This window comes from Hippichthys cyanospilos, chromosome 11 (genome assembly GCF_059441005.1).
Source record: "Hippichthys cyanospilos isolate Australia breed blue-spotted pipefish chromosome 11, RoL_Hcya_1.0, whole genome shotgun sequence".
NCBI lineage: Eukaryota > Metazoa > Chordata > Actinopteri > Syngnathiformes > Syngnathidae > Hippichthys > Hippichthys cyanospilos.
In genome coordinates, this window is record NC_142379.1 from 15,335,001 (window position 1) to 15,354,924 (window position 19,924).

Consider the following 19,924-nt stretch of genomic DNA (forward strand, 5'->3'; position numbering starts at 1 on the left):
ACAGCCCTCGATCATCCCTCCATTGCCATATCACTCCTTCTGTTGTTTGAGCACTGCCCTTCTTCAGCATTACATCAACTGCAAAAATGCCCTCTCGAGGAAGGCAGGGCATCAGCTCACTAGAGGGAGAACAGGTTTTAGAATGCTTCAGAACAGTTATTTTTCTGAGGTGTTAGGTATAGATTGATGTGATAGGTAATGTTAATGTGTGTGAATGTTTTTGCATATGTTTCCCAAAGGCAGCAATTCCAAACCAGTGTGCTAGAGGAGCTCATCATACAGCTTCACTTAATGTTTCGAAAAATACTGTAATTCCCCAAAAATAATACGCATGTTTAAGAAAATAAAGACCAAAAAAATGGGTGCATCCTATACACGGTAACTTAAAGGTGGTTTTTTTCTTTCTTTTTTTCAAATTCGACACCATTCGAGGATGATTGATCTGTCAACCACATAAGTAGAATTTTGATGCACAGATGTGCAATTTTTGTATCAGTCATATTCTTACTTTTAATAATTACCGTAACTGGACGAGCTGGAGTGCGGATTTCAGTTGGCTGTTAACAGCCAGAGCCTGTTGCAGTTAACAGCAGCTCATGTTAGCTGTTTTTGTTATGCCACTATTTTCAATGAAAGAAGGAACTAGACTGAACCAATATCAGAGTCCATACTTATTTACACACAGCAGTATTACTGAAAGGGAGAAGACCATGTAAATGTTATCATGTCTCAATATGATTCACTTAAGAGTGTACCTGTTAAGAGAGCCCTTTATAATGGAAAAATAAGAAAATGAGAAAATCAGCTCTACCATATAAGAGAGGTCAGTTCGTAGAGCTCTTGAGGGCTCCGTGGTACAAGCTCAATCTGTTCCTGGCAGCTGCCATTTGATGCCCCGCACAAGAGGAAGCGCAATGTTTCAGCTATGTCTGTTGAAAAGGGTGAGAAAAAGAAAAATCATCAAAAGGGGAAAAAACACCCACGAGTGCTTAGAGGCAAATTCATACCATTCCAACACTACTACGACTTTAAAAAATCTATTTTGTAGTATTTTTTATTTTATTATTTTATTTATTTAGCATTACAGTGTGCTCTTCAAATTTGTGTTCAACTGTTCTTCCATCATTCAATAAAGGACTGAGAACGCATGAGTTCTTAAAAATAAATGCAATTGGGGAGGGGGGTGGCACAATTAACCTATATAATCTATAACCAAAATAAGCAAAATCTGAATAGCAGTACCTGAAAACCTAGGTGGAAGGGAAATAGAGTAAAGTACATAATGGGTAAAATATGCAAAAAAATAAATGCTGGGTTGAATTTTTGCAATCCAAAATTGGACAATATAAAGATGCTTCATCTGATGAGCAGTGTGAACAGGCAGACTGCTCGCTATTCACTAATGAGGCAACATTCAAATATGAACCATAGAGGATTAAGGTGACTTGCTACTCACTTTGTTTCATGAGCTGAACTGCCAAGCACGGGCAGTTGGAACACATAAGAGAAAACATGCGTACAACCATGATGAACATCCCAGAGCTAAGTATAGGGGGTGTCACTACGAGCAGCTGCTGAATGTTGGTTAAAAGGTCTCTAGATGCGACTTCTTGCAGCAAGTTCTGTTGAGTCAAACAAAAATTGGCTTTGCAAAAAAACATTAGAGTAATACTAAAACGTTTTAGCCATTTTCAGCAGTAAAAAGTTACTATTTAATCCATAAAAACATAAAATTGTTTCTCATGTCTAGATAATACCTTTAAAAAGAAGCAAATAAAAGCATAAATAGCAATAAATAGCATGTGCTCAAGGCTCAGGTAATAATCACCAGTGACAGCTCAACTAGTGAATGTGACATGGCCAATGCCAGAAAACAGGTGAGCCATGTTCGTTACCCAGGCCTTGAGATTGTGAAGTCATTTTCAGTCGACAGCAAATGGGAAAATGTGTTTTTAAAAGTGTTAATTGTACATGAAATACAATTTATATATCAATGGGAAAATGTGTTTAAAAGTATTAATTGTACATGAAATATAATAGTCACCAAATTATGCAATTAAACATTTTACCTATCAAAATACAATAGAGAAAAAAATGCTTTTTATTGCTCAGAATGGCAAAATAAGTTTGAATAAACCAGAAAAAAAATGTATCAAACAAACCTCCTCATGCTGAAAATTGTCCACCAGCCGAGCAAAACAGAGGCAAGTGCTCTCAACAGACTTTTTGTCCTACAGGGAGATTAAAAAGAGCAATTTAAAAAAATCTGAAACATTGTCCAAGATGAACAGAAAGCATAATTCAAATAAAAGGCAAATCATTTTTTTTAATTGGTTTTGTAATGTTTTACTGACTTTCTACATCAGTAAATTTTAAAAAGTTAAACAGTAACAATATGCCCAAAAATAACTGCAAGCTACCTTTTTATTATTCATTTATATAGTTATGTATACATTTATTCTTATAATGTTTTTTATTTTATTTTTTGAAGAATCAAAAAAAAAAATTATATATATATACACACACACACACACACACACACATACATACATACATACATACACAGTGGGCCCCCGGGTTACGAACTTAATCCGTTCAGCGGCTACGCTTGTAACTCGAACTGCTCGTATGGCGGGCAATCAAAACCTATGTTAATTCATGAATGCATGCAACGCGTGAAGAAACCTTAGGTAAAAACATCACGACTATTTGCACATATTAAAAGTGAGTAACATAACCTACTGTACAGTTAAATTGAACAACATATACAAAGGATAAATGACATTTACCTTTGGAGCGACGTAACTTGTGCTGGGTGGAGGCGGAAGGAACAGAGACCAACCCGCAAAGTACATGTAATTACGGTGATATGCTATTGCTCTTAAAATGTCACAGTCACTCTTTCAGTCACGGTGTCAGTTTTTTTTTTTTTTTTAATTATCTCCTGCTTCGTTTCTATTGTCATCATCCTCTTCTTCCTTTACAGCTACTAGCAATTTTAGAAGCTATGTCAAACAGATAAAGTTTGCAAAGTCTTCACAACATTCCTTCCTTCCGTTTCACTCATTTTCTCTCCTTCCTTCCATCCCGACCAGCTGTGCCATCAAGCTAGATAAAGGCGTTCGGCCAATAGCATATCGGCATTTCTGTGATTGACGTGACGCCGGCCAATAGCATCTCCGTGAGTGAGACCGGGTGACCTTAATCGACCAATAGCATATTGGCATCCATCCAATATGGGGTTAGTCACTGTCTCAGTCACGTGACTGACACCGTGACTGAGACAGTGATTGTGACGTTGTAAGAGCAATAGCGTTCACGTAACTGTCACAAGCGTCAACTACTAACTTTGATGACGCGGCCAAGCGAAAATATATTTGCTTACACAATGGCAGGCATGTCGGATTGTCCGTAAAACGAACGTTTTGTTCGCAAGCGGGGGACAAAAATCTCCGTGGTCCACGCTCGTAAGCCGAAGTGTTCGTAATACAGGGTGTTCGTTTATATATATATATATATATATATATATATATATATATATATATGATAGATAGATAGATAGATAGATAGATAGATAGATAGATAGATAGATAGAAATGGGGAGATAGAGAGAGAGAGAGAGAGAGAGAGAGAGAGAGAGAGAGAGAGAGAGACAACTTGTGCCCTGCTCTCCTGCCATCAACCAATGAGGGCAGGAGTTGTAATCTACTACCGCTCCAACTTCCATAGTTATGCCGGGAGCCGATCACGTGCCGAGAGCAAACACACACACACACACACACACACACACACACACGCACACACGCTTTAGAAGCAAACACAGGAACAGAGCTATGCACTACATTGAAAATCTGACTTTACCCAGATTTCTCTTGTAATAAATTCTAATTTCAACTGTAATCTGTGATTATCATGTTTGCTACAGGCTTTGCTTTAATTAAACTTCCGGGTGCCACTAATATGACCGCGGCTCTCCATCCTACAGCAAAATGGATGGGGAGGAATAACAGTAAGCTTACTGTATAAAGATTAATAATCTAAGATTTAAATAAATTAATATACAGCAGTATACTTTTCATATTTAATAAAATTGTAAAACAAAAAATTCAAAAAATTTCAGTGGGGTTTCACTAATTGCAAGGGGGGGGGGGGGCATTCCCCATTAACCACGAAAAACGAGGGATCACTGTATTTTAAAAAATCCCTTTTAAAACCATATTCGTGTCGTAACCAATGTAGGTTTGTTCAATTTTATGCAAATTAAGTACCTGATGTGCAAGTCTCTGAGTCAACAGAGGCAGAGAATCAGCAACAAAATGGAACTCATCAGGTGTTATGCTCTGGCAGCAGTTGGCTGCTATGGCCAAGGCATTCCTCTGTGCATTGATGCTGAAGAATTCTAGGTAGAGCAGACAGTCGGCAAGCCCGCCCTGAAAGAATGACATTGTATCAATGTAGAGTAATTTAGAGGTGTGTGTTTGTGTGTTAGAAAGACTTTCTGTATAGATGCCTTAACCTTACATACTTACAGCTTGCAAAATTGCTTTGCTATGTCGCCTCGACAGCATCTCCAAGGCAGTCAGGGCCTGCTCAGCTACGTCAATAAACTGGATCACCTGAAGCTGCGTACATGACATTCCCCGCACAGACACACACACGCACATACACGCACATAAAAACAAAAAGTCTTTGGGCGTTTTGTACTCCTTTCTTTTTTTTTTTTTTGCTTGGCATGAATTAGTCAATTTTCATTAGAAACTGGACTCAAGATACACACACACACAAAATCCACTATATGTAAGCAATCCCAGAACAAATTAATTTCATATTTCAAGCGTGTGTGTATTTATACATATTAAATCAACTGATAAAAGGTAATTCATACCTACCCCAAAATTAGGCACACATCAGTGTCCCCACCTGTGTCTTACCTTCTCCAGGAAGACAGGGATAGCATCAACCACCACAGCTGAGGACCTGGGAAGGGCCTCCATCATATAGGTGAGTGCACGGGATGCATGATTCATCTGGAGGCATAGATATTTTTTTCAATGGAACTAAACCCCCAAAAAAATCTTGGGGAAAAAAAACAAAAATTCAGCATACTTACAATGTCAAAGTTATGCTCCATTTGCAACAGTGTAATCTGTGAAAGGAGGTTGAACAAATATAATTATAAAGTAAAACTGGCCATAGGTTTCTTATCTTAAATTGTACCTTCGGAACTCATAAGGAAAAATAAATATGCTTCATTTTCAGTTGCACTGGCATTATTGACGCAAGCTTATAGAGCCTCGGCAACTTTCTGTTGGAGACACCATGATGGCAGCCATATTCGCGCCTTGTCGTCTGCTGTGGCCATGACAGAGTCATTGAATGGCAAGTCATAGGCAAGTCACCGGCAGCAACAGCTCGTGCAGGTTTCCAGTCTATGGAAACACTATAATCACGGGTGCATATAACTGGTACGCAAAAGTCACAGATACGTACCATTGCATGCTTCACTCACGCTGTGTACCTACCTAACTATAATGCATGACAACAGAGCCTGAGCCAAACAATTGTTTTCTTTTTTTTCTAAAAAGTGGCTTCAAGATTTGTCATGTCTTGACGCACGCGAAAATATGGTACTTAGCTAGCAGACAAAACAGGTGCTTTTGATATGGGGTGATTTGGGGGGGCGGCTTTCAGTCATTGTTTATTAGACTGAAAAGAGCCTGTGAACGTAGTGCCAAAAAACAAGTTGAATAGCAATAGCTAATCGCCTTCTTGCTCGGTGGTTAGACAAACTGAACAACAAAATCTCTGTGTAATGTTTTCTTATTTCCCTTCATTCGCCTAAGCATGTGTGCCTTCCTATTTTGTTTACTGAAGTGGCTTGGACTAGTTGTTGGGGCTGCGTATCAATCTTGTGAATGTGTGAAAGTGATCATTTACGTTGTCACTTTACAAGGACAGAGAATTTACCCAAGATTTCCTTGGACTACTTCAACTGGATCTCTAACGAACCGTGTGTCCGTATACCATAGGTGTCAAACTCAAGTCCTCGAGGGCCAACATCCTGCACGTTCCCAGGTTTCTCCACCCGACACACCTGATTCAAATGATTAGCTCATCAGCAAGCTCAATTGAAGTTTGACACCTATGGACTTGAGAAACTCTTCAAGGATGCAGCCTTGAATAATGCAATGGTCACTGTGCACACACAGACTGTAAATGTGGGAGCGAAAATGAGGTGGACATTGAGGGGGACGGTTTAATGAAAAAAAAAAAAAAAAAAAAAAGGAAAAAGTGTGCGCGTACTAAACACTATGTCCTGGTACTCATGTGGGTAGTAACCCACCCAGAAAATTACGTGCACCCCTGACTATAAGGACACAATGCAATACCGGTGCCCCAATAAGAGGAAAAACAAAAACATATGTAAGTGTACATATGTAAATCAAAGCACTACGTATGTGTGCCCAGACCTATAAATTCACAACGTGACGCCAAAATAAAACATAATAGAACAGCAAAACTGAGAAGAGATGATGAGAAAAGACAGAGCTCACCATGTTAAGATAAACTAGTGGGTGCATTTATCACCATAGTAAGGGCTTGGACAAAAAAAAAAAAAAAAAAAAAAGGAATGGTGAGCATGGATGATCGAGAACTTTTCACACAAGTTTGGCTGGAACCGCATCAAAGCGGAGTGTATCCGGCTTTGAATAACATAACAGCAGAGCAATTCTGTCTTCTGTACCATCAAAAAACACACACAGCTGATTGGGAGCGGGGGCACGCACACACTTCTTGATGAAGCCACTGATGTGCATGAGTTCGAGCAATGGTTTGTGGGTAACGTGGGGGTAAATCAGCCTTTAACGTTGACCCTTTTAGTCAATTTTAGTCAATTTTATCCATTACAAATTCATGTTCATTGCAACAAAAACACTCAATATCAGTCTTTGACATTTGATCAAAGCAGCAGCCTTCATATTTGCCCTGCTGTCTTTCCAATGCAACGCAGCATTTTCTTTATCTGACATATTAGTCGTATCATTTTCAGTGCCGGATTCAGAATCAGAGGCCCTGTCTGGCTCATTTAAATATCCACAGTGGCTTATTTCTTCTTTACTTTTGTCAGAATACTCCATTTTAGCAATGACAACAACAATATGGTATATCACTTGATACCAACCATCAACGACTTGATTTTACATCTGCGCCCAAAATGGTGGAGTCCTTTAAAAAAACTAGGGTAATTTTGGATGAACTATTTTGACAAAAAGGACAATATTGCTCCCTTTTCTCATCAAGACCTACATTCAGGATCACCAGAGGTATACCTTAATGTAAAGACATGTAAAGACACTGTCATTGTGTCTGGGGAAGCATCACGAGACAAAAAGATTAAAACTCACCAAAGCAGGCACAACGCTCTTGACAGGGAATCCACCAAGTGTTTCTTCATTGCCCATTACCAACAGCTGGCACATCTCAATGGCTGCTTGGAGCTGCTGGGACTCGTCACCTGTGGCCTGCAGGCCTTGCAGTAACTGCTGAGCCTTGGAGCCTGCACAAAGGATAGTTAACGGTTTTTAGACTACTAAATTAACTCAAGTGACAAATGTGCTAAGATAATACTACGTACTGGCACCACTGCCTATGGTCCTGTGAAACAGCTGTGACATCCGGGGTCCAAGGGGGCCAAACAGATGTGGAGGTAGACCCCTGGCCTCTAGTAAAGCTATATTAAAAAAAAAAAATAAAAAAAATAAATAAAAAACACCCAAGTGGCAGTTTTAGACACATTATGCAAAATTTGTGGTAAACAAATGTTGAGTACATGAAAAGATGCGGTACCTTGAAGCCTCCCCATTTCTGAGTCATCTGATTCACTCTCACCAGAGGTGGTCATTCCTACTGCTCCAGTGACAGAACTCGAAGCTGCAAAGGTAGATCAGATTTATTTCATAAATGAGAAAAGCGGTGAAATTATGACCAGACTTTTCTAAATCCCTTTTTTGTATTTAGAAGCTTAATTTCTCAACATAAGAATTGTAAATAAAATGGTTAAGGAGGTACCTGAGGCACCCTGTGATGCCTCATCGGTGCGAGCAGCTGACGAGTTAGCCCCATCCTGGTTGTTGTCAGAGTCAGCCATTTTCTCCTGTCGGCGAGCGTCAGCTGCCCCACGCTTGCCCAGGCCTGAGCCCCGCCGACTGTAATAACCAAAATCAATGAGTCACCAGAAAAATAATTAAACATGTCTGTTATCTTCAAAGTCAAACCAGATTCATGATTGTTGGTTAATGAGGACATTTGATGCAGTTCTAGTTTGGTTGCAGTTTAAATTGTGGAACTGTGGATTACTTGTGCAGACATAGTAAGGCATGGTAAGGACAGGCTGATGTGATTCTTAATATTTTTTATCCATTACCAGTGATTTCATATCAATTTTTCATTTTACCCTACCCAAACAAAAGGGCCACCAAATGTAATACAAAATCACTGCAAATACATTTAATACATGTCCTCTAGGTGTAATATCACCAAGTGTCTTCACAATGTGCAGATCACAAACTTTTTTTCCTCCACAATCTAATTAGCAATGGGGGGTACATATACAAACATATACCTGGTGCTGGCACAGGAGCCCGTGGTCTTCTGGCGTGTGCTCCGCCGAAAGCTGGGGAGCTCTGCTGGAGGAGACTCGCTGCGCTTTTTAGTGGATTCTCGCAAACCTTGAATGGTGAACAATGGTGACATTTAAAAACTGGTGAAACATTATACAGGGATTTGAACATTTATGTTGAAATATTACAGCCATGATACCAAAACTGAAAATGTATTTTAAGTGGGTTCAAATCTCTTTCAATGCCTGCGCCAATGGCTAGAGAGACTAGTGGTATTATTAGAACCCATGGCACTATTACAGAGCAACCGTCATAGCTAAACTCAAGAGTCATAATTTACTTCTTCGAAAAGATTAACTATCACATTAATGTACCACATCCTAAGAAATGAGACTACATTCCTTGGAGTCCTTTGTGTTCCTTTGCAAAGGATGAAAGTAAACTATTGCATGAAAATGGCATTACCAAAAACAAAATGCGTTAAATGAGTTAAGCAAGCACAAGCATTTTTATTGGTGTACTTACCACCAATGCTGTGAATTTGGTACAGTATTAAAAGGTATCGGATGATGAGAAATTAACTGAGAGGTGCAGTTCTTCTAAAGAGAGTGGTGTGCGTCTGTCTGCCTACAAACATAACTGAGTCAACTGATAGGCTGATAACCAAGCCAACTTAGGAGGAGTCTCCCTTTTTAGGCCCAAAGCACAAGACGCTGAGGCCCCTTGCGAAGAACAGAGTGACCCAACAATCATTTTCATGGATACAATTCACCTGAATGCCAACTTTTCATGGGAAAAAAAGGATGTCTGGTTGCCTCTGGCCCAGATTTACGTGAATTTTGTAAATATTTTAAAGTAAACTTGTTTGTTTGGTAGCCCATTTCCTCATCTAACAAAATGAGTAATTAGGTTAGGTATAATATTGTGAAAGACAATCAAAGGGTGACTAAAGTAAGAGTAGATTTGTGCAAGACAAATTCAATTAAATTCCAAGGACATTTAAACAGTTTAAATGGGGGGGGGGTTAAAAAAAGGATGACAGACTGATAGTTAAACAGTAAAAAATTTCAGTCTGCACACTGCATCTTTTTGACAGAAGATCCCCAAAAATTTACTAAAGCAGTCATTAATTCCATACTTTGGTTAAAAAAAATAAATGAGGCAATTTTCTTGCTCCGGACACTCGCTTACTAGTCAAAAAAATATGTCAAGGCAAAGTTAATGCTCTGTATGACCATAAAACAAGGTCATATTTAATTTTCCTGGATAAGAAAAACGATCCGGTACTCAAAATTGACAAACGCAGCTTAGGTGGCCAATTTAAAAAAAAAAACCACAGCTTACCAAATAATATATGGACACGAATGGTTTTGGTACGCTTTTATTTTTAAGTTGTTCCCGGCAGTGTGTCAAGGCATACCATCTTGACAAATCTTTCTACAGCAACTGTTGATAAAAAAAAAAAAAAAAAAAACACAAGGTTGTGTATTGACATTCGGCACCTGTTGCCAGTGTTTACCAGTGGTTTGGATTCGGTTATAGCTACGTCTAGCATAAATTTGCCACTACCGCTCAAGTACTCCATGAGACTAGCGTGATAGACTAAAATGACTCTGCACACTCCTAATGTGCAACAAATTTTGCATGCCGCTTTTACTCTGGTATCGCTCCTTGTATACCTGCATATGTGTGATTTGGTAGTGGTGGTGGCAAAACAAAAAACAAAGTGGAAGCATAATTGAAATAAAATTAAAAATGACAACCACATTGCTGTGGGGCAAAACCCCACACCAGTCAAGTTAGAAACTAAGAATACATTTCCCTCCAGTGTGGCCTGTCTGTGGCATTGTGGTAGTTGACCGCCACAGAGAACAGCACATCACAGAGCGAGGGAATTCCACTTTCTCCAATGTGAACATGAACATCACAAGACAAAGCTATTCTTGAGTCAAAGAACAAAACATTTATCTACATCCACATGAAGTATGGACAAGCAGAGCACTCAAAATGTGTACAAAATATTTTAAATGTTAATTGATGGTACTGAAAAGGTTTTCCTGAAAAAGGACATCATTAGATGGAACTCAGGCAATGTGCAGGAGTCATTGTGCAATGGATTATTTTCATTCATGATAAATATGGATGAGGCACAATGTTTTGTGACAAACATGGTGCTCAGACTGGTTAGAAAAAAAAACTGCATATTCATGTGAAAGCAACATTACATTTAACAGTTAACTTGTGGTGTATTGACACCACTGTTTGGTTCACTTTAAACGGACTGTGCTTCCTTTCCCCATGCTGATCTGAACCTTTTAGGCAAGTGTGAATCAAACCAAACAAACCCTGGTGCAGATCAAACAAGCAGATGAGACCCACTTTCCGAGGTGGTCTTAATGTGCTTTCAAACGCACTTGGTGTGCTTTGCTTCAAGGTGTGAATATAACTGCAGCTGATCAACAACTATGGTCGCCACCGTCATCAGGCATCAAGTGAAAGAAACAACTCGCAGTGAATATGCATGCCACCCTCGTCATTCCTGTCCAAAAGAAGTGGGGCTGCCACGAATAGTTGACGACATTGATTATATAAGTTAGTCAACTGTGTTTTCCTATTGTCAACTAGTCACTATTATTTTTTTTTTTATTTTACATGTCACCACCTGTTTTCCTACATCATTAAGTGTTTTGGGGGATAGTGTTTTTCTTCCCTTGCTTCAGTCCGTCACAAATTAAAACCCACTCCCAAAGGAATCAGATGCACTTGGGTTGCAAACTGTCAATGCATCCTGGTTCCAACATTGAATCAAGTGACATCTTACAGCTGGACACAGGCGCACTTAAATATAGCCCCGCCACCCCGCATGCACAAACCTGAAATCAATGATTTGCAATCAACCCCATCACAACACATAATCTTCATCCGAGTCAATTGTCTTGGGTAACACAATGATCGTAAATAACAAAATACATTTCAGTTCAGTCAGCAGGAAAGATATAGTGTCCCTTCAGAGTTTGCAAGCTAGCAGTGCTACTCGCATTTCGGGTGTGTTTATTGCGAATAGCTTGGTTTTTACATCCTAACTCGTCAATAAGCAATATTAAAACCATTATACAGTGGAACCCCAGTTTACGACGTCCCTGCCTTGTTTTTTTCACCTTACGATGTAGATGGATGTTTTTTTTTGTCCTCTCTTTATGCCATTTTTGTTCACCTTACGACATTTAAAAAAAAAGAAAAAAAAGGAAACCTCTCTTCTCAAACATGGCAGTCAGTGTGCGCACATGTTACTACACGCGTCACTGCCTACATCACTACAATGCTGCTCCCCTATTGGTCGGCGTCATGACTCCCTAAGATACTTGTCTACTATTGGTTGGTGTCACAGGTCACTAAGATGCTGGTCTGCTATTGGTCGGCGCACGGGGTCATAAAGATGGCCTAAAGAATTTATTTCGTGTGAGAGTGCTTTTAATATGGTATTTATTGTTCATTTTATTGCTTAATTCAAACTTGATTTGGTTAACCATGGGTCCCAAGATTGCTAGGGATGTTAGAGAAGTAAGAAGATGAATAGTATGGATACGAAACTGGACATAATCAAGAAATACGAAGAAGACTAAGCTAGTCTAGGCTCACTAGGGAATACGGCCATAACAAGCTGTCATGTCACTTTGAAGGTAAATAAATCATTTATATATATTTTTGTTTTTATTTATGGTTATTTAATTGTATACATGAATATTTTAAATAAGTAGCACTTACTATACTATATTAATACCAGTTTTTAATATGTATAAACAATTTGGATGTTTTTACCTGGGGTTTTACACGCATTAGCTAATTACCATAAGTTTGCATTGCCCACCATACGGCGAATTGGCGTTACGATCCCAACCGCGGAATAGATTAATCTCGTAAACCAGGGGCCCGCTGTATTAGCGATTGTCGCCTCATCCCTAAGATACAAACAATATCTGACGTTTCACAGTCTATCCGACTGATTGGAATTGCTCGCAGGCGGCATAGGGCTGCTTAAAATAACCGCTGAGGGCTGAGAGCTAGGCTAAAGCTAAGCTAAGCTAACACAGCACCAGTTCTCCCTACCCAGCATTTTTCTTGCTAATATGTGGACATAAGGTGGATTACATGGAAGTGGTGACTAAGGATAACACAAGACAAGACACCTATTGACTGCAATATCACGATACTCATGGAAACATACATACAACAACACAGTAGCTATACAACACAGGACAACTATCGAACTAGCTGGATGCTACTTGATGACTACAGTCTGGTAATGGACGGACAACTGTGTATTTACTTCAAATTGATTATTCTACTGAACTGGTATCTACCTACAAATAGATTGTTTTGCTCTAAAGCTGTGACTGTTCTACGCCAGTACAAATTCACTATTCATGGGTAGCCTCAGTAATGTAGAAAACTAATAAGTAACCACAACCTGTCCTCGGCTGATGTAATAGACATAAAAATAGATGCATGGACGGACTAATTAAGTTGCATTTGCACTCTTTAATGATAGGATTGTAATTTTATTTAAAATGATTGTTATTTTTTTTGTATTGAATGAAAATACACAAGTCCCTTTGTAATGTGTGTGTATTTAAATTAACTATATTGTCTATTGTCTATTGTAAATAGCTCAGTTTAATTGGAATCTGCATTAATGAATGAAGAAATGACATTTTTGTCATTGTACACCATACAATGTGATAATACAAGATAATAAACAGAAGTACGAACAAGATAAGTGCAAGTAATAAAAAATACCAATACAATTGTATCTAAACAAACAAAACAAGTAAAACGGAATGCATAAAAGGATACTGCACAGATTGTTGAGTTAGCATGTACACTGAATAGTTAATTGCATGGACTGAGGGGTGGTAAAAAGTATTTATAGTTAATTTTACTGCTTGATTCAAAGTTGAATGGGTTAGCCATGGGTCCCAAAATTGCCAGTGATTAGTTAAAGAGAGAAGTAAGAAGATGATTTATATTGAAACGAAGCTGGAGATAATCAAGAAATACGAAGCTGGCCTAGCCTTGGCTACCCTTACTCGGGAATAGGGCATAACAAGCGCCACTCAAATGTAAACAAATCCTTTCTATATTTTTTCTGATTGTATACACGGGTGTTTATGTGTATGATTTTTTCTGATTGTATACATGTGTGTGTATATAAATATATATATATAGCTCTTACTATACTATTTCGGTGTCAATTTTTAATATGTATGTACAATTTTGATGTTTTTAAATGCATGTTTCTAAATGCATCAGCTATTTAACACAGATTTGGATTGCCCACCATATGATAAATAGCCTTACGAGCCCAACCGCGGAACGAATTAATCTCGTAACAAGGGGGCCCACTGTAGTCTGCTGAGCAAAGGACTTTTCTAGTTTGATAACAATCTTGAAAGTCCTCCTAAATCATCTCAGTTGCAGTTTTTTTTTCTTGCCCAACTCAAAAATATAAAAATACAAAAATATAATTGTTAATTGGGTGTGTGAGTGCCATTATTTCAAAATGTTGTAGAAGCTCAAATATTATTTCATGACTGAATAACCACCAACACAAAAGCTAACCCAAAAATAAAGTATAAAATAATACAAGCCAAAGCAATTGCTTTGGGATGCTTTTATTTTGAAGTTTGCCTACACAACGCGCATTGACTTAAACGTTTCAGGTTGTCTCATTCTCTTTTTTTTTTTTTTTTTGCCATTATATGGTTATAGTTATAGTTAATATCAGTTTTGTTCATGCAATACCAGAGGTCCTATTTGACTTATTTAAGGTTAAAAGTGTTTTCTAAGTCAAAGTGCTACTGTTTTTTTTTTTCTCCAGATATCAACAATCTGTGACTCAAATCGGTGATCCAATTAAAACAGTGTTTTTGATGATTGCCATCCAACAAATTGTTTAAAAGAATAATCATAATAATCTGACGCTTGACCATCACTGATTTGATTTGTTTACATGCTTAACATGGTCTGAAACATTTATAAATTTGATTACAGAATACACACAAAATTAAGTATTAATATATTGTTGAATCACACATTTGTAATTGAGGCCAATTGAAACTATGATAGATGGAATGAGGAAGTCAAACATAAAGCCTGGAACAGTTGTTGCATATAGCTCATGTTCTCACCACAATGATGGCTCAAAAGACCAAATTTGCCATCTCACTTGCCCAGTGTCAAAATAGTTACTTGTATGACTGCTGCAAAGAAATACAGCCAGATTTGTTACTTTATATGTGGCATACATTCAGGAACGATGTCCTAAATATTACGGAGGACTTAGTTGGATTGGACCTTAAAACTACACATCACTTTGCAAGGAAGATGTCAAGCCAAGTTCTCTATTATCAAAAGCATTTCAAAAATGACAACTCACGTGCTAGTTTAGCTTGTAATCCAGATGGTCCTGGTTTGGATGTCTCAGTTTTGGATGATCCAGTTAGAGACAGTTTGGGTTTTGGCAGGTTGACTTTTGGGTTGAAGCGAGTTGCCCACTCAAACTTTGAAGAGCTGGACTTGGCCTGCTCCTTGTCACGTGTACTACGGCGAGGAGAGGGGCTTGAGGCAGAGCGAGAGCGCCGAGCTTTAGTTTGGTCTTTCCCCTGTTTGACTCGGGCACCTTGCGTCGTAGCACTGTTTGTGCCTGTAGTGGAAGAGGAGGAGGAAGTGGAGGCAGAAGAGGAGGTGTCTGTCACGTTGCTGCACCCAGCTTTGGCTGAGGCGGCCGATTTAGACGCCAGCTTGGTGGGTTTAACAGTTCTGCCCTCGGTACGATTGGGGAGGGACACGGTGGTGCTACTGAGACCAGGTTGAGAATCTGCTTTCTTCCGTTTCTGGACTGGTGAGGCCCCAGCAGCCCCACTTTTCTTACTTTGTCCTCTACCTGATGATGCAGGTGCTTCTGCAGCAAGTGACCTTTTCTTAGCTGGGCCTTTCCTGGTCTCTGAGGTACTATCTCTAGGCAAGGGCAGGGATTTGGCCTTTTTTGTTGGTGTCGGTCCTAAGGTGCTAATTTGGTCGGGAGCTTCACTTCGCTTAAGTCCTCGGGTGCCTTCGCTCTTAGACTGATGGCTTGGTCTTTCTTGTTCAGATGTCCCTGCAGCTCCTGGGTCGTCTTGCAATACGAAAGATGCCACAGACAGAGCAAGTCCGCTTCTGCAAATTTGGGAGGAAAACAACAAAATGTGATCTAAGAAACTGAGTGCTTACAAATGAATATACATGTTATATGATCATTTCAGAATAAAATTTACACCATAAATTTGAACAAATTAAAACAATGAAAACCGAACAGAGAGGACTGATACCTTTTTGAGCTGTGCCCTCTAGTCTGGCCAGTGGCTGAGCTGCTTGTGGCTTTGGAAGCCTTGGATATAGGCCTTCTACTTTCAGGAGGGGAATTTGATTTTGGTTTGACCTGCTCCGACTGCAACCTGTAAAGTTGGAAATATAAGTATAAGCAACCGTGTGGGTGTTCCTACTTAAGCCCACATAGAGTAAATTTAATACAAACAAACAATTTTTGCCAACTGCCTTTGAGCATTAGCTCTGTCAAGTGCAGAAAAATTAAAAACATAGTCATATTCTGGATATGAGACATGTAAAGCGGAACATTAAAAATCCACATTTTTAAATGATCACTTCTACGACATTCCTGGGAAGTCATAATATTCCATTATTGGAGAGCTATTTTTTTTATAATTTAACAGACCTGTGGCTACTCATGTGGTCCTTGGGGCTACCTGGTGCCCACACTCACCATGTTGATAAGCCAAAAATTTAAGTGTAAAAAACGTAATAAAACATTAATTGTACTGAACTATGATGAGTGTTATGATACCATTTTACTGTTCACCTTGTCTTCATTCTGAAGCAACCTTTGGTATTTAAAAAATTGATACAGTGTATCATATTGTATAGAGAGCCTCAAAAGTGTGCGGGTGAGAATCCCACTGTAATTTTTTTTTTTTTTTTTTTGCATAGCTCGGTACCCGTGTGCAGCTGCTCTGAGGTAACTGCAAAAGGCACTTTGAATGGGAGTCAATACTCATTTTATCTTTGTTTTTTTGTGGCATTCATGTTGTGCTGTTTTATTTCTTTAACCACAGTGGTAATTTATGCAACCGATGCATGGTTAATTTGAGCATCAATTAAATATTGGCCTGTGTTTTGATTATTTTTTTTTATTATATTTAATTTTCCAATTACAGGAGGTTTGGTGAATTCATGTATGAAAATGGTGAGTTTTGAACCTACAACAAGGTAAGAAACAATGCTTTAAATGTGCATTGAACTAACGTCTCAAGAGATGCTTTTCCCAAGCCATATTTTGGGATGACTTGGGGAAAAAAAAAAAAAAAAACATTCTCTCAAGGACATTCAACTTTAGAGATTCAATTTCAGGTACTCAGAAAATCTGTGATTTAAGTTACATATTCAATAAATTAGAAAATGGTTTAACAAAAGGTATAATAATTTATTTACAATAAAACTGACCTTCCGACTGTATGGTCCTGTGGCTGGGCCGCAGCAGTGTTCCTCTGTGAACGGCGCAGTGACCCCCCTGGATTGGAATTAGGCCGGTTGGACATTGGCACCTCTCTCCTGAAGGGACATACCCTTTCTAGACACTACCATTCACTGAAATCAAAATGGATTAGAGAGCATTATCTTAAATGTGTTATGTAATACAACTACTATAGATTATTTATCAGAATTCATCAAGTATTTCCTAAATTCACATCACTTGCAAATAATTGCAAACTAATCGAAATCTATCCTGGGAAAGAACAGGGCAATCCATTATGGGATTATCTAATCAAATTGGTAATACACATGTATTTTAGCACAGAAGACAATTTTTGTTTTGTTTTTTCTCCTTGAGCAGTATTTTGTCCAATCCTTTGTATTTTTACAAAGGCATTTCACATCAAAGGGAACGCATTGAAAAAAGACAATAGGGTTCTGAAATTTCACCCAGACGGTGACAACATGTCAAAGTTCAACATGGCACGACCACCTAGTTATCACACAACAAAGAGTGTGCCATACCTTGGCTAAAATACTGTGATAACGATGTGGAAGAAATGACCCAACAACAGTCAAAATACTGCACACAGGTTAGTCCCATGTTGAAATACAGTTATGAAAATTTTCATATAAACAATTTCCTTTTGAGCACAATTATGCTTGTTGATCATATGATTAGTCATTTACAGAAATCAAACGATTACTACACTTGATTGGACTGTATGTACGCACATTTTGAAAAGAGGGTCAACATTGACAATTGACTTTTTAACAGATTTTTAAAATGACTGTAGTTTAGTAAGGACATAAATCAAAACAACTTTCATGTGATGTTTAGAACACATAAACGATATTATCAACCAACAAAAACGTCTAAAACAACAAACAAGAATTTCTAATGAAAAAGCACAGAATTTCAAAGGAGCTAACCATGGAATGAGTGATCATAAAAATACGCCATAGTTACTAAGCTCGCAGGGCCATTGCAGGCCCTCACCAACATCGCATATTGGTCTTAGTTTATCCGTCCATTCGGTGGACCACGTTACCTATTTCTTCTGTTGAATTATAACGTTGTCGGCAAGACGAAATGAGATAGATAACTGATGCGCCGGTAACATAACACAACCGAGACTATTAGAAGATAGGTAGGCTGACGTAGTTCTCTACAGGCGCTTACTAGCATGTAAAGCTAGTACCTTAAACACGGAACGTGTGCCTTGTGAACAGTGCATACACGTTAAGAAGCCCAAACTGAAGCAGATTTAACTACTAGACTGTCGCTATTCTTAGGACACGTTGTTAGAAACCGCATACATGACACTCAATCAGCTAAAGTTTACCAGCTAATGGAGCAATGGGCTGAATAAATGCGTAGTTGGCGTACCGGCGTGTCAACATTTCCAAGCTGAAGAAATCAACTTAACTCACTCGTCTTTATCTTAATTATTTTCGCACCATTTGCCCCATTCGTGCCAGGAGGTTAGTTTGGGGTATCGTCGAGACAGAAACAGGGCCCTTCTGACATGATCCGCATTCGCTCGCCTAACAATCCAGTCAGCGTCACATATCGAAAACGGTAGCATCGAAGGCGATTCATGACACACAGCTAGCGAGCGAGCTACAAATTAATCAGGCGCACAACTAACTTTCTTTTTTTTTTTTTTAATATAGCGACTGTCGTGATATATTTGCCCTATATGCTCTTGCTAACAACCGGAGCAGTCAACAGGACTCTCACGCAAGTTTAGCTTACATGTTTCACTGTTGTATGTGATGAATAAAGCAACTACATAAGAGAGTCAAATTATATGAAAATAGTTACCAGGCATACCCGGCATCTCTCTAACGAGGATGGATGTGCACGTAGTACTCGCAAGTATCGCTAAGCAATGTTAGCAGGCTAAGGCTCACTAATGTTTTCCGAGCTGACAGAAGGCCAATGTCCTACTCTAAGTGACGCCAACTCGCGTTTGTCTTTAATGTTTCAGAAGCAGACACAAGTTGAGCTAGCAGGCTACGTGTCATTGCTGTAAACTTAACAAATCTGGCATTTGAAACCGTGAAAAATGCTGTCCTGCGCCAACACAATAGTTAAGCACCTTGGTCCTGACGACCAAATTGTTAACGCATTATTTGGGAGCTAACGCTAGCTTAGCCAGACAGGATGGCAAACGCTTCCAATTTGTTTACTTGTAAACAGTAGGTAGGCTGACATAGATGGCCCACTGTAGCTCCACTGTCGTCTGCCATCAACTAAGATAACTGCAGAGTTTAAATTAAAATACTGACCTTAACATCGAATTGAGCACAACAGGACAGTCGTGTGCGGTGGTTAACGCTGAACGTTGACAAACCAAACAAGAGGGTTACAGCTACTAGCTAACACTGTCACAGAAGCTAATTTATATTAGCATGCCTTGTTGTCGCAAGCTTGCTATTTGGTCAGCTTGGCGAGATGCGATTCCTTTAGCAACGAATTCGCGGTACATATCAAAAGCTGTACATTATAGAGCAACTGAATCGTCCTGAACAAAGTGTACGGGATTCGCGTTTTAGATGGTGGCTACCAGCACGTTCACGTAAGCTAGCAAACCGAAATGGCCTCTGATACCTATTAGACACAGAACAGGAAAGCATAGACGGGATTTCGAGACCTTAAACAAAGAGTAGAGCATTACGTCCTTCAATCAATTTCGATTGTGGGTATTTTC

At 38.9% G+C, this 19,924-nt stretch overlaps 1 protein-coding gene across 2 annotated transcripts in view; it reads right to left on the reverse strand.

Moving 5' to 3' along the window:
- trip12 (thyroid hormone receptor interactor 12) overlaps positions 1-19,924 on the reverse strand; it is a 38,844-nt gene that overhangs the window by 18,718 nt on the left and 202 nt on the right. For both annotated transcript variants that reach the window (XM_088427407.1, XM_088427406.1), the window contains exons 2-17: positions 17,178-17,321; positions 15,989-16,114; positions 15,058-15,836; positions 8,624-8,729; positions 8,071-8,207; positions 7,849-7,932; positions 7,637-7,732; positions 7,407-7,558; positions 5,111-5,146; positions 4,932-5,027; positions 4,530-4,622; positions 4,269-4,430; positions 2,163-2,231; positions 1,457-1,622; positions 812-929; positions 1-119 (exon numbers count right to left, since the gene is read on the reverse strand). The exon at positions 1-119 is cut by the window's left edge and continues 38 nt beyond it. In XM_088427407.1, the coding sequence (XP_088283533.1) occupies positions 1-119; positions 812-929; positions 1,457-1,622; positions 2,163-2,231; positions 4,269-4,430; positions 4,530-4,622; positions 4,932-5,027; positions 5,111-5,146; positions 7,407-7,558; positions 7,637-7,732; positions 7,849-7,932; positions 8,071-8,207; positions 8,624-8,729; positions 15,058-15,836; positions 15,989-16,114; positions 17,178-17,272 (2,434 nt within the window). In that variant the 5' untranslated portion in view covers positions 17,273-17,321. The remainder of the gene's footprint in view (positions 120-811; positions 930-1,456; positions 1,623-2,162; positions 2,232-4,268; positions 4,431-4,529; positions 4,623-4,931; positions 5,028-5,110; positions 5,147-7,406; positions 7,559-7,636; positions 7,733-7,848; positions 7,933-8,070; positions 8,208-8,623; positions 8,730-15,057; positions 15,837-15,988; positions 16,115-17,177; positions 17,322-19,924) is intronic.